The sequence below is a fragment of the Solea solea genome, chromosome 15, assembly GCF_958295425.1.
Source record: "Solea solea chromosome 15, fSolSol10.1, whole genome shotgun sequence".
Taxonomy (NCBI): Eukaryota; Metazoa; Chordata; class Actinopteri; order Pleuronectiformes; family Soleidae; genus Solea; species Solea solea.
Genome location: NC_081148.1, coordinates 13,626,076 through 13,650,637, shown reverse-complemented (window position 1 = coordinate 13,650,637; position 24,562 = coordinate 13,626,076). Strand labels below are relative to the sequence as shown.

General features: G+C 40.0%; 4 protein-coding genes across 10 annotated transcripts in view; all 4 read left to right on the top strand.

The window, feature by feature from the left end:
* ablim1a (actin binding LIM protein 1a) overlaps nt 1-5,945 on the top strand; it is a 37,016-nt gene extending 31,071 nt beyond the window's left edge. For 3 of the 6 annotated variants that reach the window (XR_009242246.1, XR_009242244.1, XR_009242245.1), the window contains 7 exons: nt 444-538; nt 639-762; nt 1,826-1,887; nt 2,150-2,210; nt 2,948-3,022; nt 3,918-3,998; nt 4,235-5,945. Coding sequence is in view for 3 of the 6 variants with exons in the window: in XM_058651491.1 (XP_058507474.1) it covers nt 444-538; nt 639-762; nt 1,826-1,887; nt 2,150-2,210; nt 2,442-2,449; nt 2,948-3,022; nt 3,918-3,998; nt 4,235-4,348 (620 nt within the window). In the remaining 3 variants the exon portion in view is untranslated. Of the gene's footprint in view, nt 1-443; nt 539-638; nt 763-1,825; nt 1,888-2,149; nt 2,211-2,345; nt 2,407-2,441; nt 3,023-3,917; nt 3,999-4,234 lie in introns of those variants that run through there. The other 3 variants (XM_058651491.1, XM_058651489.1, XM_058651490.1) reach the window with 3 other exon arrangements.
* A 704-nt stretch (nt 5,946-6,649) lies between these two features.
* On the top strand, nt 6,650-9,669 carry LOC131473890 (probable E3 ubiquitin-protein ligase TRIML1). Of its 2 annotated transcripts, XM_058651494.1 has the most exons (5): nt 6,650-7,216; nt 7,297-7,530; nt 7,661-7,707; nt 7,785-7,927; nt 8,021-9,669. In XM_058651494.1, the coding sequence occupies exons 1-5, from the start codon at nt 7,058-7,060 to the stop codon at nt 8,590-8,592; spliced, it is 1,155 nt and encodes a 384-aa protein (XP_058507477.1). In that variant the 5' UTR covers nt 6,650-7,057; the 3' UTR covers nt 8,593-9,669. The 2 variants fall into 2 exon arrangements, with proteins under 2 accessions (XP_058507477.1, XP_058507476.1); XM_058651493.1 differs by having other exon boundaries at nt 7,785-9,669.
* Nucleotides 9,670-9,681: 12 nt separating this feature from the next.
* Nucleotides 9,682-13,980, top strand: LOC131473889 (hyaluronan-binding protein 2-like). The gene is made up of 13 exons (XM_058651492.1): nt 9,682-9,885; nt 10,101-10,215; nt 10,377-10,481; nt 10,952-11,062; nt 11,167-11,283; nt 11,392-11,502; nt 11,607-11,778; nt 11,867-11,964; nt 12,038-12,530; nt 12,656-12,798; nt 12,944-13,078; nt 13,178-13,323; nt 13,460-13,980. The coding sequence occupies exons 1-13, from the start codon at nt 9,697-9,699 to the stop codon at nt 13,625-13,627; spliced, it is 2,103 nt and encodes a 700-aa protein (XP_058507475.1). The 5' UTR covers nt 9,682-9,696; the 3' UTR covers nt 13,628-13,980.
* Nucleotides 13,981-17,555: 3,575 nt separating this feature from the next.
* Nucleotides 17,556-24,065, top strand: LOC131474519 (delta-1-pyrroline-5-carboxylate synthase-like). The gene is made up of 17 exons (XM_058652428.1): nt 17,556-17,699; nt 18,433-18,550; nt 18,674-18,825; nt 18,989-19,138; nt 19,249-19,353; nt 19,443-19,601; nt 19,939-20,029; nt 20,286-20,410; nt 20,506-20,650; nt 20,736-20,809; nt 21,248-21,347; nt 21,722-21,942; nt 22,046-22,183; nt 22,276-22,471; nt 22,633-22,754; nt 23,034-23,316; nt 23,440-24,065. Exons 2-17 carry the CDS (start codon nt 18,454-18,456, stop codon nt 23,619-23,621), a joined length of 2,340 nt encoding a protein of 779 aa, XP_058508411.1. The 5' UTR covers nt 17,556-17,699; nt 18,433-18,453; the 3' UTR covers nt 23,622-24,065.
* The last annotated feature ends 497 nt before the right edge of the window (nt 24,066-24,562 follow it).

The window sequence follows — 24,562 nt, the reverse complement described above, 5'->3', positions numbered from 1 at the left end:
ACAGAGATTACTGAGACTGACTTCAAACCGAGTTTATTTTTGTCTGTCTGTCTTACATTGTGTTGTTTCATGTATTTGACATCCAGTAAAACCTTGACATGACCGATGGAGTGTAAACATCCGTCATGTTAGTCAAGCCAAATATACTCCCAAATAGTCCCCCCTGTTTGTCTGTCTCGTCAACTCTGTCTCACATTTGTGTTCTATCGTCCACGTTGACCGTGTCTATTTCTCACTGCCTTACTTACGGACAAGAGAATCCGCTGCAGCTTTCTGTCATTCTGTACATTTAAAAAAAATAATAAAATAAAGCATTTCATCGTGTTGTACTTAATGAGGACACATACAGCATGGTTTCTGCAAGAGAGAAATGTGTGCGTGTCTTTATGCGTGTGTGTGTGTGTGTGTGTGTGTTTTCCGTAACGTTTCGGGCTTGTCTACAGCACCTTTATGCTCAGAGGGGAGGAGACGATCCAGAGAAGATGAGGAAGAAGAGGCCTTGAAAAGAAAGCAACTCCAGGAGGAACATCTCAGTAAGGTCAGTATTGTTTGTGTTAAAGTTGCTGTATATTTATTTTACAGTAAACGTTAGACCTCTGTGTTTGTCAACGCTTCCCTCTGTATGTGTGCGCATGTAGATTCAGTCTGGTTTGGGAAAGCTCATTTTGAAGGAGGAGATGGAAAAAGAGAAGATCAGGGAGCGTCATGCACGTAGCCTCTCTGCTCAGCGCTACGACTCCAAACAGAACAACTGTGACGCAGGTACAGAGCAGCTACATCAGCTAATACGCGACCACGAGTTGTCAGCAGTTTTACAATAACATGATGCGTGTGCTATAAAACCACCTCAAGGTGACTTTGCATCCATCTAATGTTCAGGTTTTTTTTTTTTTATTATTATTATTTATTTATTTTTTTTTTAAACAGTCTGATTTGTGATTAGTAGATTGTCTACAAACATTTATCTTGTGTGGAGCAAAAATTAAGAATAAAGATTCAAAATGTTTTATTAATAAATGTTAAAGTGAAAGGCCTGTGCTGGCCAACTTCATTTAAATAGAGAGATACATAAGAAGTAGAGGTGAAGAACTGTAAAATATATAAATAAAATGAAGAAAACATATATTAAGTAATAATAACACATATTTATTCTACATACATAAATACACATTAACCTTATTTTAAGTTATTCCATATTATATAAGGTATTGCCTTTGAATGAATATAGATAACATAAGATAAGATAAGATAATCCTGGAAATATGGAAGTATGAGTGAGCCATATAGTACATGTAAACCTTCTAAGTTCTTTATTTTCACAAATTAAAGCCATAATAATAATTTATTAAGGCATTACATTGCAGCACAGTAACAACATGGTAATAGTATGGCTATGTTTTTCTATTGTGAAGGTAATATTATGGTCAGACCGTCTTATTGCTAAAGACATTTCCAACTTGGCAATAACGGTGGTAACAGTGTTGTAATGAGAAGATGATTTTATAGTTATACTATGTCATTTCCAAAGTTACATCCAGGTAATAGCTTGATTAGGAGAATTAATGTAGGCTACAGTCAGTGTGTAATACATTCTCATTAAAAATGTCAGAATGAATTAGAAGTGTTAATTACCAAAATTCGTCTTCCCTTTTGTCCTTTATGTTTTTTTTTTTTTAACATTGTTATAACCAAGCTATTGCTTTCTTATTACTACAGAAATAAGATGGTATTACCAAAATATCACTTCCCTATTTGAAAATGATGACCATATTGTTACCTTACTGTAATGTAAAGCGTTATAACTTTTCCAATCTTTATGTTTCAGAGCCAACTTCGCCAACAAAAACAAACTCTTTGCCGGGCTACGGAAGGAACGGGCTTCACCGGGTGAGACAGCAGTCATGCTTACACTTCACTCATACTTCTTCTTTACTCATATTCAGCAAGCTTGCTATGGTTCGTGTAAAGCACATAAGGCAAGCATAGAATCTTCAATTACAAATTATCAGAAATGGCTTGTTAATTACAGTATATTGTGGCACCAGTGCCAGTAACACAAATATTGTCCATGCTGGTTGTAAGCCAGCTTATGTATCTTATGTATCTTATGTATTGATGTGCTGATGTATTGTTGTCTGTGTTTTGGCAGCCCCAGTCGACAGATTTCACCCAGTACAACAGTTACAGTGACATGTATGGCGGAGGCAGAGGTGAGAGCTCCCACCAAAACATTTCACCAGAGGTGTTCAGCACCAGTGCTCAGAAATGTCTCACTACGTGCACATAAACTCACATGCACTTTGAAACACACAATACATAATTATATTCACATGATGTGTCATCAGGGACAGACATTGTTGTAGATCGTAGCCTGGCAAGTGGGATTTGACAGGAAAACCATTAACTGTGAGTCTCATTTTCTGTCCCATTTTGTCCTGCAGAGTTTCAGGTATGTCTCTCATCTGCTTTTTCATAATGGCATGCCCCCCCCCCCGCCGCATCGTATATGTTTGCTTGCTCGTGAGTTGCAAGAGAATTACTTTGCCCTGAATGCACACCGCCCATTCCTGCTACATGCTCGTGTTACTGTTTGATATAATGTCAACTACAGGGCATGCAGTGCAGTGATTCCAGGTGTCTAAACATGCACTGCCCAGTAGCTGAACCAGTATTCTGTAAATGCAATGTACATGTATCGCCTCATGTTGTGTTCTGTGGTGTTAACCAGTCTTATGACCCAAGCTAAATGTCATACAGAAATGAAAAAAAAATAATAATAATAATAGAGACATTCAGAAATCATGTAAATGACCAGCTGGATATTATCAAAGCTATACTTGCTCCATGCAATAAAAAGTGTGTCCTCTGTCTTTAGTGGACATATTCATGCCATGAACACTGCAGCCCCCTTCCACTATATTACATGTGTGTATGTTCTATTCTTTAGCACATAAAGGATGGCCGTGCAGCATTTGCAAGGATGGACAGGGGAGTATCTATGCCTAATATGTTGGAACCAAAAGCAAGTATCTTCTTCTTTTTGCACTCATGACACTGTAATCCCAAAAACAAATCCATAAATATTATATGTTGTTTACTTCTTTGTTTACTTCTTTTTACCTTAATGCAGCTAATTTAGCGGGATTTTACCCTTGAAAATCCGATTGAGAAAATTAGACCACTACTAACAATTTATTCTCATTGTGTGGGGACGTTGGTAGCTAAGAAGAAAATAAAATACTGGAAGACTCCCATTAGCTGAGTTTCTGATTCAGCATGCTGCTTCAGGACCTGCAGAGTCACTCTAGTGCTTAGCATGCTGGCTTCTTCGTGCTCATCTGCTTTGACTTACAGCGGCTGGATACTGTATGCAGCATACAGTGGACAATCCAAAGCCCAGACTGTCATTCGAACAACTCATATCACTATATACAGTGTAGTATATAAAGTAGTGTACACATTAATGTGTAGATATGAGCTGTTCAGAGGCCTTTAAAGAACTTTAGTGGGCATTTCCACTAAAGATGCTTTTGTCTGCCAGTTCATTCTTGTGCAGAGAAGCTTAATTATTCAGATTTTACTCGACCTACATTCCTGATCTTTTTTTCTTTTCTTTTTCTTAGTGTGCATTGAATTACACTAAACATACAGACTGCTACATGTCTCATGTATTTGCCCTTAGCTAATCTACTGCACGTGTCAACACAAGTGTACACCATAGCACCCTGCATTTCCCTGACGACCTAACGATACAGCTCTCACTCTCACATATCTCTTCTCCCGTTGTCACGGTCAGAATTACCCAGAGTGTCCCCATTTTTGAGATTGAATAAACGTTGTTTGTCGATGTACACGTTTCAAGCTGGATTGTAGCCTGTAAGTTAGACCTGTTCACTGACGAGTGTCTCCTTCTGAAGGTGTATCCCTATGAAATGCTCATGATAACCAGTAGAGGGAGAGCTAAACTGCCCAGGGATGTGGACAGAACCAGACTGGAGGTATCAGTTTTCTACCTGTCCGTGTGCAATTGATACTGAATTTCTCTACTTTGTGTAAATTCAATGGCATGTTACACAAACACAAATGTAGCGAGGAATGTGCCGTATCCATTGCTTTAGTCATTTTTGCAGTGACCCTTTTTTATGGCTTTTGTGCTAACCACAATTACACCCCCCCCCCCTCCACCCTCACCCTCCCCTCCTCTGTTTCCCCCCCCCCTTGTTCCCAATTCTAGCGCCACTTAGCACCTGAAACGTTCTTTGACATCTTTGGAATGGAGATCCAGGAGTTTGACAGGCTTCCCCTGTGGAAACGCAACGACATGAAAAAGAAGGCCAAGCTCTTCTAGCACTCAGAACAGCATGCATATACTGTACATTCATTCAGATAGCACACGACAACTGTAATTTAGATGTAGGTTTTTGGTTTTATTTTGTTTTCTTATGGTTTTTCTTTTTTTATCCTGTCATAATCATAGAAGCCATGAAATGGACTCTCTTTTTTTTCATTTTTTTCTGATGCTTCCTGAGACTGCGAGCTGATTGATTTGTCCAGTTGTCCTTGCACAGGAAATTTGGAACGGGAATCTCTTCCATGTTCAAAAATGACAAAGAATAAGAATGAATGACAAAATAGAGTCATGTTATTTGATTTGACCGCACACTTTTTCTTTTCCTTGCTTTGCTTTGAGTGGAACTGCTTTTCTTCCTTTCTTGCTTGTTTATTCCTGCTCTTTGTTGCTGTTGATTCCTGTGGAACTTTGTAAGTACAGTAGAACATCATGGCACCATTACAAAAATGTCCATGCTTGTAGCTTGAACATGTGTCCACTTTCCTTTGCTTGGGCTGAAACAGTTTTAGTCCAAAGTTTTGCAAGAATCGGCTCAGTGAGTCTTTGAATAAAAGAAAAATCCTCGGGAAAAGCAGTCAGCTGATCCGCTACTGGTTTTTTTCCACATCTTGGTGGAAACCAATGATCCAAGCACCTACACATCATTTGTCTCCTTCCCCAGGCTACTGTGCACACCGAACACTCATCTGACCCTGACAAAAGAAAATGTCTCTCTTCTCAGGCTCTCATAAACATGACCAGACACTTTCCCTTTACATGTATTGGAAGTACAAATCCTAATATATTTTATTGCCATATCCGACACACACCAACCAACAAATAGATAAATCACAAAATGTAAGAAGCAACTGTATTTGAAAGTACTGTTTTATAAATGAAAACCCACACTGCCATTTGTTGTATTGAAATCTAAGTCAATAAAGCTTTAAATCACCACTAATCACATGATACTCGGATATACCAAAGTACCCATTGCCTCTTTTCTGCTCTCTGTTTTCTTCTTCACATTTCACCAGTAAGTGTGCTGGTTCAGTGATGTAACGTGGGGTGAGAGGTAGTCTGAGGACTTGTTGACTTTTTCTGGGACCAATGAGACGGTGGCATTTTTTGACCTTTGATGCAAGCACTGATTACAAAGTGGATGCAAATATTTACAGTATGTACAAGTGCGCATACACTGATTGCAGAATGTGCACCATAGTCCATGTGTTGCTTATACACATCGTAAAACTGGCCATTTTCCATAGCATGACACTTCAAATCAACTAAATTTCATCACTCTGAGCAGCATGTGTGTGTTAACAGTGGAGGGATTAAAAAGTTTTTTTCTAAAGGCAATTTTGCCTTTAGAAAGGATAAAGGACAGTTATCCTGTTGTTCTAACACAGTTGCATACCATGACTGAACGATGTATTCATATGCACATGGTAAGGCAAGGTCAGAGACATGGCTCACATGTTCACTCATGTGAACATTAGTCTCTTACAAAGGGAGTTTATATTGACTATGTTTACCCACTGTCTATCCTGCATTTCCAGCGACGTGTTCCATGGAAACAGTTCATAGAATCTCCCACTGCTTATTCTGCACCTACTTCCACGCAAAAAACCTGCCAGTGCCAATATTACTCACTTTGCAACACAACTGCTGACCTTTTGTTTGGAGATAACCGTGTGTCACGCTGTTGGTAGCCTTGAGCTATTCGCCTCAGTAAATGATGAGGAGAGGCTTACAAAGGTCCGAGAAGAATTTTTATTTTAAAAACATGCAGATTTTGGGACTCAAGTGGCATCTCTTTTATGTAGTATTTATTTATACTGCAGCTCCTTTTAAAACCACAAAAGACTTCATACGAGTTTGATGGTGCAGGTCACGATTACACAAAGCAAGCATGTTCGCAATTAGAAATGATTCAAGCAATGACTTCCTGGATGGCAAGGAAAACACACATAGATTAACATGGATCCAGACCATGTAACACACTTTGCTTGGAGTCTTTTGTGTTTGATACATTTTCTTTCCTCAAACAAATTCAATAAAAACAGAACAAACAATTGCATCTACCCCGTCTTCCTGCAAATATGATGTTTCAAGAACGAACAACTAAACAGGATATTTCTCACGTTACTGAGAAATTGATTGTGACAGTGCACATGCACACAATTTTTTTTTTTTTTTATTAAAAAAATTACAAAGCTATTACAAAGCTTAAGTGATGTCAGAAACTCATCCTCTGATTAACTGTGAATCATAGAGAAGCTCTGCTCTGCTTTAACTAAAATCCCAGTATGCTTTGGAAAATGGTCCACCTTGGTCTAAAGTATGAACAAGTGAAATTGTAACCAGTATGATATTTAAAACAATGCAATCTTCTAGTCTTTTGACTGCAATGTCAAAGTTTCAAGTATCCCATATCAATGTATACTTACAAACATTGTCAATAGCCTCATTCAACCACAACTGTTTTGGTAACACATCATTTTAACTACATTATAACTCACGGGCTGTAAAAGCGTCACCTCATTTTCCAGTTCTGACAAACATAAATTAGGAATATGGAGGACAGATGCCTGCATTTAGTCATGTGATGCCAACGGAAAGGTCTGTGGGAAAAAGCTTGATTGTTTTGCAGCAAAGCAGACAAGCATATGTGTGTATGTTTCAGAGAATGTAACCATTAAAACAACAGTCTCATAGTAAATTGTAATGGGTCCACCATACTGGTGCGGAACTATGCTGTACTCAATATGTGTGCAATTCTTTCTACAGGAGACATTAGAAAAACACCATGAGTGTCTTAAGAAGCAAAGAGATGCAGTGAAATACAGACTGAAGAAACTGGCAACACGGCAAACAGAAATCACTGTAAGTGCAAGTGTTTCATTAAACCTTTTTGTCTTTGTTGACACTTTACACACATTCCGAAATGTTTATGCCCGACTCAGAAAAAGTCCTCAGTGATAAAGGAGAGCGTCATAAGGAAATATCAAGAGATCCGAGCCATACTGGACGAGGATCTGCGGACGACTCTGTCCCACCTGGAGATGGAGGAGCGGGCCACGGTGTCTGCTCTGGATGGAATGATGGAGAAGAACTGTTCTCTAATCCAGGATATAGAGCAGGACATGGCCCGACTCACTGTGGTACTAGACCAGGCTGACAAGGACACGGATGCAATGGTGAATGCATTTGACGGTGGTAAAATAAAGTGGAGCATACATGATTCAAAAATGCGTGGTCTCTAAAGACAGCATAGGTGATACTTTGTTTTCAAAATACACTGAATTTGCTTTTCTGTTTTTCCCTCAGTCTTTCTTTCAATACCCTGAGCATCACGACATGGAGGCAGTTGATAGGTATGGATAATTAAAGAAAAGGCTTTCAAATAGCGGAGAAAAAGCTGATGTTTCTCATTATGGTCTGCCTCCTCCAGAGTCATGGATGTACTAAGCAGGACAGACCCAAGCAGTGTGAGCCTGGACGAGGCTAAAGCTGAACAGATCCTGAGCCTCACCAACAACATGCTTCTGCTTATCTGCTCCCAGACACCCATAATGAAGACACTCATCAAGAGTTGTCAGTTCACATGTTGGTTTTGTAGTGATTATTACTGGACCTTCTCAGGAATGGTATATATTCTATATAAAAATGTTGAATATGTGTTTCTAGATTCCAGTGAGGTGTGTCTGGATCCAGAGACTGCCCACCCAAAGCTGGTCATCTCCCACCGAGGTGACAGCGCCACCTACACTGACACTTGGCAACAACTTCAGGACCTCCCTGGACGCTTTGACACCACCCTCAATGTCATCAGTTTGCAAGCGTTCAAACTTGGCCGCCATTATTGGGAGATTGATGTGACTGGAAAAACATACTGGGAGCTGGGAGTCACCTACACCACCATCCCCCGCAAGGGTACGACTGAGGACTGCTGGCTAGGCCGAGGGGATGACTCTTGGTGTGTGGAGTTCTTCGATGGGGAATATACAGCCTGGCATGGACGGGTGCCCCATCAGCTGCCTTTCACGAAACGTTTCTCTCGGATTGGTATCCTGTGTAGTTTCCCTGCAGGATTGCTGACATTTCTTGAGGCAGACAAAATGGCGCCGCTGTTTTCTTTCTGTGCAGGAACCTTCACAGATTGCCTCCACCTGGCCCTCTGCCCTGGTCATGACCACAGTGGCACCAATGCAAGGTCTATTGTTATCTGTAATGCTGCATCTCCAACCAGTGATCTTTGATCAGTAGCTACATGGAAAAGCTCTGAGTAATTATCTGAAAATGAACCAATTGTTTAGGTGTATACTACAATATCTAACTTCGGGCTTCTGTTGTTATTAGTTTAACTAAGACTTTAAGAGTTTAAAGTCACCAGTAGAGAGAGCCAGTGAAAAGACAGCAGTGTTTCCATAAATTACTGGCTCGGAAAGGTCAAGATGACAAGAACCAAAATCCACAACATGGCAGCCACTCCATGCTGGCACAGGCTTCTATCTGATGAATGCTAAATGCTTGGAGCGAGAGAAGATGTTGACCTACAGTAATGACCTTTTACTTCTTGCCGGGTGGAATCAGGACCCAGGCCCACATGCAATCTGTGATCTAACGTATCACACAGCTGGGCTTTGGGGAAGATTGCTCTGCACTTGGGTTCGCTGATGCAGTATCTGGTGCTGCACGTGGTGGCTCATGTCACGGGTGGGCGTTGTGTCAGCAACTCACCCAGTTGTGCACCTGGGACTGCATCCTACTCACTGTTAGCAGATAGGGCCTGAGCCAAACTGAAATGTCAGAGTTCAAATACGGCTTCATTTTGTCCAGTGGAAGGAAGTGGAGCCGTGTTGTCCATAAACAGTCGTTGGTACCATATTAGAAAGTGGTTCTTTTACTCCTTGTTGAAATTACTGAATGTAAGGATTCTAATTACAGAGAGACACGATATAATAACAAATGTAGTCACATTTATATTGTTTATAATCAAAGTTATACAAGGTCATTTCAGATAAATATATAGAATTATGAGCAGGCACATGCAGTCCCATTAATTTATACTGAGATGCTCCCAGTGTGCATTTGTGGATCCAAAGTCTACATTCAAACAAATAACAGACTCTTTGCAAATATGCTCTCTGAGCTTTTGGGTTGAAGCTGAGTGCATTCTAAGCCCATTTGATCAAAATGAGTTTGACGTCATTTAAATATAATTGAAATTCCACAGACGAAATAGAGAACAATGTTGATGCTGTGTTCATTAAGCGTTTATGAGTGATTTTCTGCACATTATTCCTGGAAAATGATTACTTAAGACCGCAGCTAAAATCAATAAAACTGACTCATCAACAAATATGGATGACAGACAGCCCCCGCTGAATCAAAGGTTAGTGTACCAACACAAATGGTCAGAACAGTGTGAGTGTTCTGCCAGAGAGCACTCTCCTCTGACTCTTCTGGATGTCATTGGATCGTCTGCCATCATGCATTTAAAGCTCCTCTTCTTTTGCCTGCTCTTGGCAGCGCTGCTCATACCTGCCGATGTACGTATTTATTGTGTGTATTATGGAAACAATTGTGTGACGATGGTTTTCATTTATGAACTCTCTTTTAAAGTGTTTGATAATATTTGATAATCCACTGTGCCAGTTAACTGTGTGAACTTGTTGCCCATGCTTCTCTTTTCGAAATGTATGATTAATCAGTATGTTTCTTATGCGGCACTGTCAGTTGAAATAATTATTATTATTTTATTCAGCTGAAACCTAAAAAGGACAAAAAACATCATCGACATCGACATGGTCATGGTCATGATGGACATGGGCATCATAGACATGAGAAAAAGAAAATAAAATTTGACCAGATTATTGGGGGTTAGTGCTTCTTTTCCTTTTATTTCTCATATGCAGTGCATGTTATGTATTAAGCACTAATGTCAATCCTTCTCTGTAAACTGTAGTGATTATTGCTTTACTGAACTGAACATTCGCAAACAGCAGTGCGTTCTACTTAATGGGAAAAAATGGTGTGGTAGATTATTTCTTTCAGATCATGGAGCGAGCTAATGGTGATGACGATGACGAGGATGATGATGACCGCAGCTTTTTAGACTGGATTTTTGACCTTCAGGAGCCACAAGGTAGTTCACTTTTCATTAATGTGTCTAAATGTTTCAGACAATGGCTGGAAGTTTTACTGTCAGATCATGTGGTCACACACTGTCCTGCACACCAGCATTTGCACTGATGTAAAGCAAATGATTATAATATTGATAATAAACTTTATTTGTGTAGCACCTTTCACACAAGGATTGCAGCTCAAAGCGCTTCACAATAAAAGGAAAATAAAATTTAAAAAGCAAACACAACTATAAAACACAACACAGGGTGGAATGAAAAGGAAAAGTCTATGCAACACTGTTCTATCTTAAACATGCATTTTTATGATGCACATGCATGCTGTGTGATGTGGATTGTGATGTTGAGACATGATTGGAGAAATGGGGAAACATAAGGAAATATTCACAAGGCATAATTATGTAATGTCATTTTTCTTTTGTTAAGCTCTCATGTAAAGTGGTTTCTTTCTTTCTAATTTCTTGTTTCTTAGGTGACTGTGACCCAAATCCTTGCTTACACAATGGAGTGTGTGAGCAGAAAGGCAAGAAAAAAATCAAATGTGACTGTCCCAAACCTTTCAAAGGAAGACGATGCGAGAAAGGTTTGAAACATTATCTTTTCGACAGTTGCCTGCAGACCTTTCATTTAAAAACAACCAAATGTAAAAAAAAAAAAACTATTTTCTTTATTATGCTTTCACCTCAGGTCCAAAAGCTTGTAAGATGGGTAGATGTGGACGTGGTGAATGTGTGCTGACTTCCACTGACCCCTTTTATGAATGCAAGTGCAAGGAGCCATTCCAGCCACCGAGGTGCATAAGAGGTAGGCAGCATTTCTTAATCTTAAAAAGATTAAGGTTTGTCTTCTCCTATTCTTTCCACACTCTTTCAACACTTTGTCGCTTACACTTTGTACCGTTTTTCTCCAAAGCTGCACCGTGTGAGAATTCACCATGTAAAAATGGTGGAACGTGTATCAGGGACGGTAACGACTTTGACTGCCAGTGCGCTCCAGGGTACAGAGGACGCTTTTGCCATGTTGGTAAATGCTTCACCCCTAAATCATCATGCTCCATTTTCCAGTGTAAATTTCTATCGTTACTCAAATTCCATCCCTTTAGCATATCAATTTCTTGCATTTCTTAGGCCCTGATGACTGCTATGTGGACGATGGAGAGTCATATCGTGGAAATGTGAGTGAGACAGATGATGGTGATGAATGCCTATACTGGAACTCACACTTTATCCTGGATAAAGGAACAAATCCTTTCAGCTCCTTCGAGGACCCAGACGGACTTGGCCCTCACAACTTCTGCAGGTGAGGGGAAAATAAATATGTATGGTATTAAAACATGGACAACAGCTATAAGAGGACAACATTCACTGACACATTTTATGTGTCACAGAAACCCAGATGGGGAGAGAATGCCCTGGTGTTTCTACAGAAGGGGCCGCAAGTTGCGGTGGGACTACTGTGATGTGACCGAGTGTCCTGAGCCAACAGGTCAGCATCCAATGTTCAATTTCAATTCAAAAAGACAAAAACTGTTTCCCCATTCTCTGCTCTGTGTTTTCAGATGTGACACCAACTGATATAATTCCCACCATCCCTGATCCGAGTGCCCATCCAGAACCTACAAAACCTGAACCTACAACTCTACAACCAACAACCCCCAAACCCTCAATGACTACCAATCCCCCAGTGACTTCTAAACCCCCAGTGACTTCTAAACCACCAGTGACTACTAACCCCCCCATGACTACTAAACTCCCCGTAACTACTGAACCCCCTACTACTGAAGGCCAGGCTCCACAGCCTACTCCTGTAGCCACTGAAGGTCCTACCATCCCCAGTACCACTGCTCTGCCTAAACAGTTCTCCACCTGTGGAAAGCCTCATGCAAAACAAGCTCTTACCCGAATTTTTGGAGGTCTAAAGGTTCCTCCTGGGGCTTTACCCTGGCAAGTGTCTTTGCAAGTGAGACCAAAGAACACCAACCTGCCACACAGACACATCTGTGGAGGAGTTCTCATTGCCAGCTGCTGGGTACTGACAGCAGGACACTGCGTGTACGCACTTTGTTATTGCCTCCATATTTATAAAAAACAAACAAAAAAAAAAACATTACATGGATTGTTAATTCTGGTCTAGTTGACACATGTGAATGAATCATGTGTGGTTTGTGTTTGAACAGTGATCAAACAAAGGACATGCAGGTGATGTTGGGAAGTCTGTCACTGAATGTGGAGGAACCCTCAGAGCAAGTCCTACACGTTGAAGAGGCTATTGTACATGAGAACTTTAGGGAGACTCCTAAAGCTGTGTACAATGACATAGGTGATCCATGTCTCTTTCATTTGATATCAATTTAGAATTGATAGTTCCAAGAATATTACATTTTAGAATTAAGAAGAACTCTTGTTTTATGTGACTTTGTCTATGTCTATCTATCACTCATTAAATATGATTTGCATTTCCAAAGCTGTGCTGAGGCTGAATGGTACTGACGGTGTTTGTGCCACTGAGAGCCAGTTTGTAAAGACAGCCTGTCTGCCTGATGCCAGACTGCCTGATGGCAAGGAGTGTACCATTTCTGGATGGGGTGCCACAGAGGACTGTAAGGGCCGAGATTGCATATTCATTTGCAAAACAACGCTGCTGTTGTTATGATTTCTGGTCTGCATTGTTTTATTTGTGACATCTCATGCCTCTGCAGCCGAGTTAGGTTCCAACCACCTGCTGAAGGCCAATGTTTTGCTGATCAACCAGGAGAAATGCGCTGAAGATGCTGTTTATGGTAAAACGTTGGATAATACCATGTTCTGTGCTGGTTACCTGCATGGAGGTGTTGATTCCTGCCAGGTGAGTGGAGGAACCTTGCCAGTTAACAGCATGTTATCATTCAAAATAGGTGACCGACTAACTTATCAGATGTGTGTTCTGTTTGCTGTGTGCACCAGTGCATTTTTGTGTGGTCAGCTGTTTTCTCCTGTTTCAGGGTGACTCTGGGGGACCCCTGACTTGTAAGGAGAACAATACCAGTGTTGTTTATGGTGTGGTGAGTTGGGGAGACCAATGTGGGAAGAAGAACAAGCCTGGGGTCTACACACAGGTCACTCACTTCTTGGACTGGATCAAATTGAAGACTCAAGCAACATTTCCGTAAGAATATTCCAGTCAGTGTACCCACAGGCCTGCCTGGGAATGGAGCAAATCCTATTCATAATGTTAAGCTTTTGAATTATGAATTTTGTTTTTTTTTCGCAATATTTTCTTAGTCCATCATCTTTACATCAGTCAATGGTCTCTCGGTTCTCCAGTCCTTGAAGAAATGGAGTCAAAGTTTTAAAGTGACCAGACATTTACAGCCCACAAATGCTTTTTGTCTTGAGTGTTTCTTTATGCTGTTTATATTTGTCTGTACATCCTCATCAGGACCAAGGCTGGCTCATCTGAACTCAGATAAGAGTCGTACCGAAACCCACAAATGACATCAAATAAATATTTTATTGTCATAGGTATCTGCTACTGTGCCACTTTTTTTTTTAAAGAAAAAAAGGGCTTTTTTGTTTTTGAAGAAGCCAGTGCTCAAAAAAATTCTGCTCAAAATTTAAATAAAGTTTAATTTTCTCCTTTTCTAAACACTATTTAAAAACTCTTTGTGTCATACAAGGTTCTGCTAATGAGCCACAAAACAAAACTACGAGTCAAAGTAAACAGATACAGTACATACACAGTAGTGTGTGAAGTATGTTATTCAACTGCACTAGACATTCTATTTGCTTCAGTAGCTCTGTTGGTCCACTAGCATGTGAGAATAAAGGAGCCCCTGTCCTTCATGCTCTAGTGAGTTGATGATACAGTTATACAAAGAAAAAGTAGTTTAAGATTACACACGGGTCATTGACTTCCCGAAATACATTAGAACAAACACGAGAGCTAGACTTTTGCACAGAACAAAAATGTTGTTTGATGATGCACCTGACTTGCAATGTCCTCAGCATGTGACATAGGAATTATTATACAACTATGAAGAACCATAAAAAAAAAACCTACCGCACAGCTTTTATAGTGTCCCGTTGTAATTTGATGTGAACAAAAGTTTAAATAATTGTGAAAAAATATTGGTGAAGACAAAACAGAGGTTGATACTGAATACATTCTCACGTCCCAAAGGTTCAGTCTTCACCTAGATCTGGATTTCTCAGGGGTCTTTTATCCAGAACAAGGTAAGAGGCTGGTGGTTCAGTCCGTTCACATCAATGCATGGGTTTAACATGGGATACAGAGGCTCCTTGCACTGCACACAGAATGAGTGAAGTAGGGTCATTGCATCAGCATTGTAGAATGACAACTCCCCCTTTTGAAGATTGGCCAGTATACCCAGCTTTTTAACTCTCTTTCCCACTGACAATTGCTTCTCCTGGGTATCATGCAGAGCCAGGTACTGCCCGTCCCCATGGTAGATGCACCAGAATGTGTTGTTTAGGCGTGAGCAGGAGGAATTCTGACTTGATTCATCTTCTTTGTTAACTGGCCCAGTGGTCACACCTATCAGCCAGTACAGTTTCTCCTGGACTATGATCTCCCAGTAGTGCTGGCCAGTAGCAAAGCTTTCTTGAGTGAGAACACTGTACTGGGAGTCATATGGTTGCTGGCTCGTAGCCTCAGTGATAGGCTGTCTTCTCCAGCACACTTGCCTCCCATCCTGGGATATTTCCAGTTTTGGGTGGGCTGTCTCGGTGTCCAGGGCAGGAGAACTTAGATCTGCAAATGAAAGTGAGCGTTCAGAACGAAACTACAGTGATAGTCAGGGTGAATTTCAGATTGGTAAATATTAGATTCCTCACTAACATGACCACATTCGTGGAAAATGTTGGGACAGAGCCACTGAAAGGTCATCCACCAGCTTCTCCACTGTTCTCAGTTTCTCAAGGTCACACAGATCCCTCTCTACTTCCTGGATTGGTGCTAAATCCAATGGTTCACTAAGATAAAAACTGAAAACCATTAAAAAAAAATCCTAACAAAAGAAGTGGGGAATAGATAACAAAAAGAGGTAGGACATACTCACCAAGGATTCATTGTTGCAATTTGCTGTGGAATAAAAAGGATAATGTACAACTATTCTATATGCACAGTAACACATGATACTCATTCTATGAATCTACCTGTAGGAATTGCAGATCATTTGTTTCCTGGAGGAGCAATTTGTTAGACGCTCTGAGACTATCTATCTCTTCGATTTGGGCCTCCATGAAGCCCCTTTTGGTTTCTAGCCACTCTGTCATGTATGTCTCCTCTGCATCTATGATCTGCATCATCAGACGCTCATCACCATCCAACACAACGCGGATTCTGTTGTACTTGTCTGAGATTCTCTCTCTGAAGTTTGCAGCAGATTTCTGGGAAAGACAAATATACAGTACATTGTTTAAATACACTCAATCTGTGAATTAAAAAAAAAAAAGAAGAAGATAGAATTGTGTGTTATATTGATTGTACCAATGTCTGTGTGTACATGCACTCCAAGTCCTTGATAGCAAGTTCTGCTTCACTTCTCCTCTTCAGCAGTTGGTTCATTGTGGACTCTAATATGCCCTAATAACAGAAATATAACCTGCTTTAGAAAGTTAATACCCTAATGAGGAATGAAATCAGCAATCAACAATGACAAAAAAAGAAAACGAATCCCAGGAGCCAATGACAAAACATGACAAATAATTACCTTGAAGTGTGAACAGGCTTCATGGAGCTGAGATGCCTTGTGGTTCTTGTGCGTACCGACAAGAACACACAAACAGCACACAGGAACTCTCTCCTCCATACAGAACAGCTTGAGCTCATCACGGTGTTCCTTGCACTTGAGAGACAGCGGATCCCCTGTCACATCCACAACTGTGTGCTCCCTCAGAGCAGACCTCTGTTGGTGTAGCAGTGTGTGAGCCTGGCACAGTGAAGCATCACAGGTGAGACAGGTCTTCACGGCCACTGATGGTGTCTCTATACAGTGGTCACAGTGGACAGTTGAAGATGATTGAGATGGCTCGGCAGCGGATGGCCTGTTAGTGGTGAGGTCCTTTATTTTGTTCTGAAGGCTGTTGTTTATCTTCAGAGTCAGGTCAGAGGGGAGGAATATCTGACACTCTGGACAGAAGAAAGGACCTTCATTTGGCCCATCTGTTTCCCAGACAGCATGGATGCAGGTGAGACAGAAGTCATGTCCACAAGGGAGTGTCACAGGATCTGTGAATAAATCCTGGCAGATGGGACACTTCAAGGTTTCCTCAACAGTCCCCATAGCTCTGCTTGCACCTGTTGCTGCTGCTCAGTGTGTTCTGTGCCCCTGTAGTCTTTCTGCTCATGAATGTTTCACAAGCCTCTCTTGGCAAGGCACACGTGTACCAGAGTCAGATTACAAAAGATGAGCTGATATCCTCGAGTAGATGTTTCGAACCATTGACTCCAGGAAAACCACACAATGGACTGGCATGTTTCCATCAAAGTAGAATAAATTAGACCACTTATTTCCCCTAAATGCTGTAATGGCAACTAACTTATTATTTGTATGGCTTTATCTCACAATCTTCATCAGCAAATGTTCCTTGGTTGTCATGAATTTATTAAAGTAGTAAATACATATATATATATATATCTCATTGTTTATGTTTTTGGCTAAAACATTAAAAAAAATACAAAATGTGCCTGCAGTATTTTAATCCATTAACAGTAATTACAACTATTATATTACACAACAGTCAGCTTTATGATGAAAATATTCTATTCTTTATATATTTTATATTATATTCTTTATTATTATTATGTGATACTGCATTTTATTTGATTATAAATTATGAAGATGTAGGCTTATCTGTATTTCTTTGGGCAGTTGTGTTAGTATAATGTATATTACATGTTCATTGTAAACACTGAGTCTGGTGTGTATTTACTGTATTTAAACTCTCTTCTGCACTTCAACTTCCACTACCTACGGAAGTGCCCGCCCATCACAATAACTATTTCTACGTACGCAATAAACGTATTCTTCCTGCTTCCACAATGGACGTATCCACAGATCCTACGTACATATCGTTTGTGAATAGTTCACTTGCCGCAACCAACCGACGTAGGCTGTGGATGTGGCAGCGTGGGTTCCCCTGTCCGGCTGACAACGTGTCACCTACAGAGCTCCCACGGGTGCAGTTGTGACGGGGTTTTGTGGACATTGACATTGTCAGGTAAGTGTTCATTATGTGCAAATCACCTTCTGTCCATTTTTGTCAAAAATAACCGCTGAGCTAGGCAGTGAGATGTCGTGATAGCTAATGCTAACTAACATTAGCTAGTAGCCCTATGTGCACTTTTTCAAAGGAGCAACACTTATTATTTCTCGCTACAGTCAGTCAGAATTGATCTAAAACTAGTTGCAAATGTAGTTGGCCTCAATTACAACTGTTCCTTTTCTTGTGAAGAGCGAGTTCACATTTAATATTGCTAGGTTAACCCATGTAAACAACAATACCTTCACTGGTTCAGTATGACAACTCCCTGTCATACAGTGTGACTTATTTAAGTGACACTAAGATAAGGCTCGACCGTAGGAATATGTTCACCAATTTTGGTGGGATTTGTGCCACTGTTACATTTTATACACCCAGTTTAATAGGTCATTAGTCAGGGGCAGTTAAATGTGGCACTACTGTACCATTCAATTTAGAAAATGACAGATGGACTGACTGGCATGCTCTATTTTTCAAATATTACTTGAGGGTTATTTACTCAAGGTATGTATAATTCTGTTTTGGTGTTAGGAGGATACTTTCGAATGTCAATAAAGAAGAAGCATAGCATAAGGTGGAATGGCACCCTAATATTGTGATACAATTGAAACGTGACAAAAACATCATCACGGCCTGATTGTCTGATTGTTGCCTGATTGCCTGATTGTTGATTATCTGTTTTTTATCACAGCTCTCCTCATTTGTTAGTGCCATGTTTGCCAGGCTGGCCTTGTGCTCTCGCCTGCCATCCAGAAACTGGCAGTCAAATGGCTCTTCAGTTTCCATCCGAGCGTTTTCACATGCTAAATGTAAGTATTTGGTCAAATTTTCGAACTGTGGTGGACACTGTTCTCACCATGTCTTTTCTTTGATATGCTATAATGCTTATTATGCTGATGTGTAATAAAAGTGACTGTTCCTATTTTTTACAGTCTCACCTCCACGTCCCCATGGGAAGCCCTTTGCCCACCGCAGTGAGTTAAAGCAGGCCAAACGCATTGTAGTGAAGCTTGGGAGTGCTGTGGTGACCCGTGGAGATGAGTGTGGTCTGGCACTGGGACGACTGGCCTCAATAGTAGAGCAGGTAAAGCCATATGTTAATATTATTGATGCAGGAAAAGGAGAAGATTTTGGTGATGATTGTGTAAGTGTAAACATGTGCTGACGACACAGAACAGGTAAGAACCCTGGTTTAATGAGCAATCTAGGCTATGAAAGATAGACTTGAATGTCATTTGTCCTATCAGGTGGCCGTGCTGCAGAATCAAGGCAGGGAGATGATGATTGTCACCAGTGGTGCTGTGGCGTTTGGGAGGCAGAGACTGAGGCATGAAATCCTGCTGTCTCAAAGTGTCAGACAAGCCTTGCATTCTGGTCAGAACCAACTCAAAGACATGGTAAGAAATAGTTTGATAACACTTACATTTATTAAACAATTTTTAAGAATGTGTTAAAAATGTTTATAAGCTTATATTTGTATCTGTTGTGAAATCTCCTGCTTTTTCAGTCACTTCCAGTATTGGAAGCAAGGGCGTGTGCGGCTGCTGGACAGAGCGGTCTGATGGCTTTATATGAAGCTATGTTCACCCAGTACAGTATCTGCACTGCACAAGTATCTACTTGTTTTTACTATCAAACACATTACACGCAATAAATCACTGCAATACTTTTTTTAATATATGCATTTCTGTTCGCCTGTAGATTCTGGTCACCAACCTTGATTTCCATGATGACCAGAAACGTCGCAACCTGGATAGCACACTCTATGAACTGCTGCGGATGAACATTGTTCCTATCATCAACACCAATGATGCAGTTGTTCCGCCCCCTGTTCCAAACAGTGACCTACAGGGCGTAAATGTGGGTACTGCGTAAAGGGCATGCTGGGAATACTGTATGTGGTCCAGAATTGTGATGGTGGAAAGCTTAAAGCAGGCATTGTTTAAGACGTATGTTTTTCTTTTCCTCCTTGCTAACATTTAACCTCTTGTATGTTTGGTGCCTCCTTTAAAAAAAGGGTTGTTGCTTGTGTTTACTCCTTTTAGAAAGAACATTTTAATATTGTTTGTTTATTGTTTGTGTCCTGGACTGAAAAGCTTTTGTTAGTCTCACAACTAATCAGCTATGTATCTGCTCTATAATGTGAGAGACGGTGATTTTAATTTTTGCCTAATGAATGATCTCATTTGTGTTCCAGGTAATTAGCATTAAAGATAATGACAGCTTGGCTGCACGGCTAGCTGTTGAAATGAAAGCAGACCTCCTTATTGCCCTGTCTGATGTTCAAGGTACAGACACATGATAGCCTCTAATTTTGTCTCATTTATTAAGTACACTTCAGTAAATGTTTTCAAAAGGGAAAACAAGTAAAAAATACATATGAAATTTACATTGTTTAAAATGTATACTAGCTATATTTTTGGTAACCTTTATGTTAGATAGAGAAAGCTAGTAGATTACTTTCTTAGCTAAATATTCTTTTGATGCACTAACCAACCATTTGCCCCTGTGAGAAATTCAAATGAAAACACTTCTATTCAACAGGCTTATATGACAGTCCACCAGGAACAGATGATGCCAAGCTTATTGATATATTCTATCCTGGAGACCAGCAGTTAATCACGTATGGCAGCAAGTCCAGAGTCGGTATTGGCGGCATGGAAGCCAAGGTCAGCATGACAGAAAGTACTGAAGTGTAAACAAGACTGAGTTTGTTGAATGATGAATAAGTAAATAAAACACAGAATGATGATGCCCAAACCAGGTGAAAGCAGCACTGTGGGCCCTACAAGGAGGGACATCTGTTATCATTGCCAACGGCACCGATCCTAAAGTCACAGGCCACGTCATTACAGACATTGTGGAAGGGAAGAAAGTTGGCACCTTCTTCTCAGAAGTAAAACCTGCAGGTAGAGGATAAAACCTTCATGAACATATTTTACCCACTTGTCTTTGTGTTTTTATATTTAATGTGTGTGTTTTTGACATCAAAAGGTCCAACTGTGGAGCAGCAGGCAGAGATGGCCCGGCATGCAGGCAGAACTTTGGCCTCTCTGCCCTCTGAACAGGTAAGTTTCCTGTTTGGTGTGGTCCAGCTAACTGAAGTGAAGATTTACAGTATTATAATATAGACCTTATTTTTGGCAGAAAGCCATTATAATCAGCCATTGTTTTTGTTCTGGTTATTCTGGTTTGGTATTTCTGGTCAGTAGTTGGGTAGCTTTGAAAGATAACATGACTTCTCGAAAAAAAGGTATCATATTGGGCTTCAATGGAACACAAACGTTTTGATCATCGGCCGCAAACAAGATGGGAATGTAAGACCTGGGAAGGTCCATAAGACCTATAAAGAAAACAAAATTGCTGTGTTAAATAAATAAATAAATAAATAAATAAATAAATAATAGGAAACAAATACTAGAAGTGCTGCACAAATTAGGAAGTTACTTCCGTGTTCAAATATGATCCATGTGAAAACAATATTTGTGTGTGGGTTTTTGTTTCAGAGAGGAGAAATAATCTATGCACTTGCTGAGCTGCTTACAGAAAAGAAAGATGAGATTCTCAGTGCCAACAAGAAAGACATGGAGATGGCAGTTGCATCAGGTAGAGAGTCAAAGAGAAGAGACACTGATCACTTAGATCCACAGCTGCATGCCTTAGTTTTACTTTCCCATATATTAACACCAAATTATTTCTTTAACATTACGTCACATTGCACTGTTGTAAAATGGCCAAGTCGAAGGAAAATGGAATTTTTATTTATAATGTTTGTCTGCTTAAGAAAAATTAAATACATAATGTCAAACTGTCAATTCTATAGTAAATTGTATGTTTTCTTGGATTTAAATGTATGACACTGATATATTTGTCTAATGTGTAGAATCAGTTTGTACTTAAAGATGTGATGTGCATCAACCACCCCAGTGATGGAGATGCATATTTCTTTTGTTTTTATTTGTTTACGCTTTCCCTCATAGGTCATTTCTCCCAGGCTCTCATTGATCGCCTGAGTCTGTCAACTGTTAAACTAAACAGCCTTGCCATTGGTCTTCGTCAACTTGCCCATTCCTCAAGAGATAGTGTCGGTCGGGTGTTGAGGAGGACCAGGGTGGCCAACAATCTAGAACTGGAACAGATCACAGTCCCCATTGGTGTGCTGCTTGTCATCTTTGAGTCCCGTCCTGATTGTCTCCCACAGGCTAGTCAAGTCAAGCACTCAGTCTAAAGGACTGTATTCTTTATCATCACTAGCTACATTCTTTCTTTCTTTTTTATTTTATGTTCTAAATATTGTGTTTCAGGTGTCGGCTCTGGCTATTGCCAGTGGAAATGCTTTGCTACTGAAGGGGGGCAAAGAAGCTGCCAGAACAAATAAAATTCTACATCAACTAACCCAGGAAGCACTTTCCATTCATGGAGTGACGGATGCCATTCATTTGGTAAAACTAATAGGATTGTGTTGTGTTGTGATATCTATATCATTTTTGACTTTTTACCTTGATCAAATAAAAAAAATGACCTTGATGTGTAGGTCAGTACAAGAGAAGAAGTGGAGGATCTGTGCAGACTAGAAAAGATGATTGACCTGATCGTTCCAAGAGGCTCGTCCCAGCTGGTGCGGGAAATCCAAAGGGCAGCTAAGGGTATTCCTGTACTGGGCCACAGTGAAGGCATCTGTCACGTCTACATAGATAGTGATGCCAGCATAGACAAGGCCATTGATATTGGTAGGTTTTGATTTGATTTTTTTGATTTTTAATTCTACTATTGTTCAGCCATTGTGTATTACAGGTAGTAGAAGTTAGTTTGTTAATTAATGAATTTATTCATTTATTGTTGGGGAAACTCTAAGCTGTTGATTTAATATACTGCCTCATGCCTCTTCTAGTCAGAGACTCCAAATGTGACTACCCTGCAGCCTGCAACGCCATGGAGACCATCCTTATTCACAGAGATCTGTTGCGAACTCCTATATTTGACCAGATTATTGAAATGCTCAGAGCAGAACATGTAAGAAACTTTACATTATTCTATGATTCCATTTATTTGTGTATGCTTAAGAAAAAACAAGTAAATAATGTCAATCTCTCAATACCATAGTGAACTGCATAGTCTCATATTATTTTCTTGAATTGCAGTGTATGACATTAATACATTGTGCCATACAATGAACATTCAATTATTCCACATAATTACAAATGGAATCAGAGTAGAACCTTTGTTGATGCTAAGCTCTAGAAACAATAAAATGCTGGTTAGTTAATTCAATTGTTTGTAAAATCTTCTTAGGTCAAGATCCATGCAGGTCCCCAGTTTGCATCCTATTTAACTTTCAGCCCATCTGAGGTGAAATCTCTGAGGACAGAGTATGGGGACCTTGAATGCTGCATTGAGGTGGTAGACGGCATGCAGGAAGCCGTGGACCACATCCACAAATATGGCAGCTCCCACACTGACGTTATTGTGACAGAGAATGAAGAAACAGCTCAGCAGTTCTTGCAGCAGGTTGATAGTGCCTGTGTTTTCTGGAACGCTAGCTCTCGCTTTGCTGATGGCTACCGTTTTGGGCTAGGTAAGTACTGTATGAGGAATGTTTTTTATTAAAACTATCTGAGAAAAAAATAAAAATCCTGTAATCCTTGTAAATTTAATTAGCACTGTCAGAAGGGTTAACATCACAGCACTTATCTTGCAGGAGCTGAAGTTGGTATCAGCACGGCACGGATACATGCCAGAGGTCCAGTGGGTTTGGAGGGGCTTCTTACCACCAAATGGATCCTTCGAGGAGAAGGACACACCGCGGCTGACTTTTCAGAACACGGCAGTATGAAATACCTCCATGAAAATATCCCTGTCCACCAGGGTAGCTTCAATTAGTTGCCCAAATAAATATTCATCACCTGAATCAAGATGTCTGATGTTTACCCAGTTATTTTAAGGACTGTGTTTGTTCTCAGCACTTCATCTTTTCCGCTGCTCCTTAAACGCCTGTGTAAATCCATTATTATGTTACAGGAAGCTCACATACCAAACTGAGGTTATTGTATTGGGCAACCAAGCTGCTGGTGTGTGAACAGAACAGAAACCTTTTTATAAGTTAAACGCCAATCTTCCCAGTGAATCACTGGTTGTTCCATGACTAATAATGTAAACAGATTCTCAAACCATTTTCATTTTTATAGTGGTAATAAAATAAATCAATGGCTATTACCATGACATATTTTTCTACATGCAAACTCTCCCTTGGTGTTTTTGTAAGTCCCAGAATGTTGATCTTGGTTCTTTGTTGCAGACTCAATAAATATGCTGTATAGTTCTTAACTGGTGTTTTTGTGATTTATGTCTCCTTTAAAAAGACTGCATCACAGTGCTCCTTGTTGAACAATAAATATGGCCTATAGTCTGATTCATCTTATTATTAAATATTTTAATCAAATTAGCCGATTTTTCTTTTAAAAGTTTAAAATGAGATTCAGTTTTATTGCAAAGTAGTTTTTAACATTCAAGGAATTTGTTTTAGTGTTTAATGTAAAAAGAGGACACAAGGATAAATAATAAAGACTAAGGCAGACTGAATTAAGTAAAAACAATTACTGTTAATGAAACTCAAATTTTTGTCACATTTTGGATGACATACTAGACTATGACATATCTGTCAAATTTTGTCGACATACTAAACTATGACATTTCTGTCAAATTTTGGACGACAACAAAATGTCAAAGTTTAGTGTCATAGGGGTTCTCGATAGTATAATAATATTGTCTAATAATATTCACAATGTCAGCAAATAAGTATTCAAATTTCCCACTGCTCTGCA